The sequence below is a fragment of the Nanorana parkeri genome, unplaced genomic scaffold, assembly GCF_000935625.1.
Source record: "Nanorana parkeri isolate BGI_ZX_2015 unplaced genomic scaffold, ASM93562v1 scaffold622, whole genome shotgun sequence".
NCBI lineage: Eukaryota > Metazoa > Chordata > Amphibia > Anura > Dicroglossidae > Nanorana > Nanorana parkeri.
In genome coordinates this window covers 549,226-554,388 of record NW_017306890.1, presented here as the reverse complement: position 1 = coordinate 554,388, position 5,163 = coordinate 549,226, and the positions used below count along the sequence as shown (strand labels likewise).

General features: G+C 49.7%; 1 protein-coding gene across 1 annotated transcript in view; it reads right to left on the bottom strand.

Moving 5' to 3' along the window:
* The window catches only part of LOC108792271 (protein kinase C-binding protein NELL1-like), a 187,751-nt gene that overhangs the window by 15,316 nt on the left and 167,272 nt on the right, over positions 1-5,163 (bottom strand). The window contains exon 6 of the mRNA XM_018563012.1: positions 209-385. Coding sequence (XP_018418514.1) covers positions 209-385 — 177 coding nt within the window. The remainder of the gene's footprint in view (positions 1-208; positions 386-5,163) is intronic.

Here is a 5,163-nt window from a genome sequence, read left to right as displayed (position 1 = left end):
CATTCCCAAAAAAAACTCCCCCCCCCCCCCCCCGCCCCCATGTGGCTATCTTACTTGAGCAGTTGTTAAGAAGAGACCTATCGATCTCACTGAGCCAGTGACGGCTCCCTCTACATTTCTATGTAGCTAAATTACTGAAAGGGAAACATGCAAAGATATGGATTCCGCTTCAAAGCCCTCCAAGTAATTATCGACCGGATCCACTCACCAGGCAACGGCACTGTTGGCAGCTGTACGTCCAGTTGTCACCGCTGTGATAGACTTTGTGCCCGTTTTGATCCAAACATTGGCTGGTCACCCTGGTGTCGCACTCCGGGCAGCAAAACAGGTCGACGCTCGGGTTTTGGCAGTCGCAAGCTGTCCTTCGGCAGAAAATCCTCCCGTCCTGTCCAAAAGCAAAGAAGTGCATGATAAGGACCTCAGGAAAGATCGAGTATTGACCTCTTATAGACATTTTATAGACATTTACTTTTAGCATGATTTGAGATTGCACAAGACAAGGAAAGTACATTGTGTGTGTATTGTATAATGGAAACGGTATTCCCTGATGGCAGTGGCCTCTTTCAGCAGGATAATGAGCCCTGCCACACTCCAACAATTGTTCAAGAATGGTTTGAGGAACACAACAACCAGTCTGAGGTGTTGACTCAGCCTCCAGATCTCAATCCAATCGATCATCTGTGGGTTGTGATGGAAAAACAAGTCCGATCCATGGAGGCCGATCCCCTCACAACTTAAAGGAGAACTATGAGGGGGGGGGGGGGGGGGGGGGGGTGGTGCTTTTCACTCACCTCATAGTTCTAGCCGACCTGTGGCAATGAGACTGTCACAGGTCGGCTCAGTCGATCGGGAGGTTTGCGAACACATGCCGGCGTTCGCTCACCTCTCGATCCTGTCACGGCTCTCTGCCGTGACAGGGGAGGGGCTGGATTCCCGCCTCCCCGCTCCGATCCGCCAGCGCTGACTGGCGGAACGGATGGGGGAGGGGGCGGGTACAGCTGGCTCTGCCTCTAGATAGGCAGAGCCAGCTGTCAGTCACGCAGCTGGGCGGATCCCGGCACAATTGTCGGGATCCACTTCAGCTGCAGCATCTCAGTGTCTCAGAGCTACAGCTTGCGGTATACTGAGCCTAGGGTGACGGGAGGACGCTAGTTTGTGTCCTCCCGTTACCCTAAGGAGAACTATGGGGAAAAGACTTAACCCCATAGTTCTCCTTTAAAGGATCTGCTACAAATAACTTGGTGCCAGAAATCACAGCACACCTTCAGAGGTCTAGTGGAGTCCATGGCTGGACGGGTCAGGAAAAGGGGGACCTACTCAATATTAGGGGGGTGGTTATAATGTTATGGCTGATCGGGGTATATCGGAGGAGTTGTTCTAGCCCTGGGTTGTGCCATATTAGTGTAAAGTACACTAATATATTAGAGGAGCTTAACCATAAATGAAATCGTTGTCATGGAATAGTTCATATACACCATTCAGCCATAACATTATGACCACTGAGAGGTAGGCAACCTGACGGAGGCAGTGTAATGCTTCGGGCAATGTTCTGCTGGGAATCCTGACATTCATGCGGATGTCACTCTGACACGTACCACCAACCCATGCGTTGTCACTGACCAAGTACACCCCTTCATGGAAACGGTATTCCCTGATGGCAGTGGCCTCTCTGAGCAGGATAATGTGCACAAATGGTTGAAGAATGGTTTGAGGAACACAACAACGAGTCTGAGGTGATGACTTGGCCTCCGAATTCTCCAGATCTCAATCCAATCGATCATCTGTGGGATGTGCAGGAAAAACAAGTCCGATCCATGGAGGCCGATCGCCTCACAGCTTACAGGACTTAAAGGATCTGCTACTGACGGCTCGGTGCCAGATACCACAGCACACCCTCAGAGGTCTAGTGGAGTCCATGACCAGGGCCAGATTTAGTCTCTCTGCTGCCCCAAGGCCAAGTTCCTCAATGCGCCCCCCTACCTGCCACTCCTCCACCCCCCCTGGGAAAATGGCAGACCTGCATGCTGCATACAAATGATCTTGGCAAAATCACAGAGATCACTTGTACAAAACAAGCGGCGGCTACCCCGCTATACCTTTAGCTCTGCTTGCCCAAAGCAGAGCTAAATGTAGAAAACAGCTAACCGCCCGGTGCCCGGAACTTCATGTCCCGGGCATCGACAGATAGGAAATCCACACCTCTGCAGCCCGTCTACTCCCTGCTGCCCCAAGGCCAGACCTTGGTTGGCCTTGTGGGAAATCCGGCCCTGTCCATGACTGGATGGGTCAGGAAAAGGGGGACCTACTCAATATTAGGCGGGTGATCATAATGTTATGGTTGATCGATCGGTGTATGTGTATCTATATATATAGATACAGCCTATAGATAACAATGTAGTAGTGATGGCTGTTTATGGGCATTTCCCATTAAGTGGCAGCTCATTAATTAGTACAAATGTGAATAAAATGCGCTCGGGGGTCTTGTATCTGGCGGCGCAGAAAACTGGCGTCTTACAAATCTCTCCTTCCTCCCAGCCACGGTGTTCTTAACAAATCTCTGATAATCCTCTCCCCATTCAATCAATTATTCTATTCTCTGTTAAGACTTTGAAGATTTTTTTTTTCTCTCTCTCCCCAACCGAAATTCTCTCTCAATTATCCGCCCAAAAAAAAAAAGCGCAGTGCGGTTGGAGAAAGCTGCGGGGCAAGTAGAGAGCGAACCAATTTCACATGTCATCAATTATGTGAATGAAATCTTTAAGTAGCTGCCTCCTTCACCGGGCTGTCAGGGCGATCATTAGCCTCGCACTGTCTCTGGAATCAGAGCCCAGGAAATGATTTTCGGTGAGCTTTTGTGCCGCGCACGTCTTTTTCTTTTCTTACACGGGGTTGGGAGCAGAGAGATGGTGAACTATTGGCGTTGCTACGCATAAGTAGGGATCAGCGTTCGATTTCCAGGAACTTGATTTCAATTTAGCGCTTTCACAATTGCATTAGCATTCAATGCTGACCTCCGGCCTTCCCTTCAGTCTTGCAGTTGTAGATGATCCCCCTCCTGGACTGGAATTGCTTACACAGAGAACGAGAGAAGTGAATGCCATGAACATAATGAAGCAATTCTCATAATCCCGCCCTAAGTTTCATCAATGGACATCATCAGGGGCATTCACTTCCCTCGCTGATTGTCAGATTCTCTGTCTCATGGACCTTGTTCGATGTTTGGGGTTCCCCCTTAGTATCCATAGCAGATCCTTATTAAGGATATGGTCCTGGTATTGATGTTGGGGGGAAAAGGGCCCATTATAACTTGCTGTACATTTAGCTCTGCTTGCCCTATGCAGGGCTAAATGTAGAATACAACTACCCACCCGGTGCCTGGAACTGCATGTCCCGGGCATCGAGATAGGAATTCCACACCCCTGGTGCCCCTCTACTCCCTGCTGCCACGAGGCCGGGCCTTGGTTGGCCTTGTGGGAAATCCGGCCCTGCTTATAACCTGTTCCCCCCTTGAACAGTATTTAAATTTTTTTTTGCTCAGCAGTGTCCAGACTCCCATGCCCTTTGTTTGCCAATGACTTGCTTATTAGGGATCATTCGCACATGCACACGTGTGCAGAGACCTGATCCCAGGAGGGACAGGTGCAGCGTGTAATTGCGTGCAGCAGCCTGTGCCTCTCCCTATGGGAGGATACGGCTGCACGAGGTTACACGCAGACCCGAACCTGCACATCCATGCGGGTCCGGGTGCCCGCACTTGGATACAGGCGGTGCAGACAGATGTGCAGGTTTGGGCCTGTGTGTAACCGCGTGCAGCCACATTCTCCCATAACCTTGGGAATGCTGTGTTAGGCATACAGGGTTCATTTCAGCGCTGGCCGGGATGACCAGAAGCTCTGAAGGTAATACATCTTCACAGATGGGTGGAGAGGGCAGGGAGGTCTGTAACTAGCAACAGCATGACCCCAAAGCATGATCCTGTACATCCGATGTCAGCTCTTCTGCAATGGAGACATCAGACAAGCTCACTAGTGGGGGGGCCCCCTCCCGCCTTTGGGGCCCCATAGAAACCTCATGAGCTGCTATGGCTATACTTGTCACTGGTCCTGACAGCTTATGAAGTAAATCTCACAGACTGTCCATTGGGCTTGTGTGCCATGTGGTGAGCTGCCCAATGTGCAGATGGTGGGGTTGGGTAAGGTCAGCTCGGAAAAAGAGCAACCCTCCCATCCCCCATCCCCCCCACCCAGTTATTAGCTGCTGAAGTTGCTGGCAGTACATTATGCGGCCGCCGCGCAGTCAGTTAGTCCTCTGTCTCCAATATGCGCAGCTATAATCTCTGTCCTGGTATTGCTTATCATTACGGAGACAGGTGCAGAGCCCTCTTCCATGGCTAATAAGCAGAGCAATAACAACACTCATCCCGTGTAACAAAACCCATTAAAAGGCTATAAAGAGGAAGTCGGCTTCATCCGGAGAAAACAGACTTGTTGTTTAGGCTGCAGCTTATACGTTCAATAGGAGCCGGTGACGTCACCTTGGCACCGGGCATTGGGCCGGGCTCACCAGCTAACCGCTCCGGGACATCTACACATTGTAATACAAAGTATCATCATCAGAATCATAATAATAATAATAATAATAAGGTCTTGTATCTTTTTTTGGATCAAATGCATGCTGAGGATTTTGAGGATACAATATATGTTTGAGGCTAACTTGTTAGCCGTATTTGTGGGAGGAGCCCCACACATTTTAAACCCCCTGTTTTCCCTACTCACCTGTTGTTACGTTCGTGACACCCCACCTGCCCTTACCCCTTCTGGCAACATTTTTACTCCTGAGTATGCCCCCTTATTTGCATACTGACCATAGCGACCATGGCACACCTCAGGTCAAGTTAGACAGGTTCATCATCTCTGCGTTCAGGTGCGTATCAGCGGGTGGGGCTCTGACTACAAATACATACACCGAGTGGCCGGATTATTATATACAGAGTGGCCGGATTATTATATACACCGAGTGGCCGGATTATTATATACACTGAGTGGCCGGATTATTATATACACCGAGTGGCCGGATTATTATATACACTTAGTGGCCAGATTATTATATACACCGAGTGGCCGTATTATTATATACACTGAGTGGCCGGATTATTATATACAC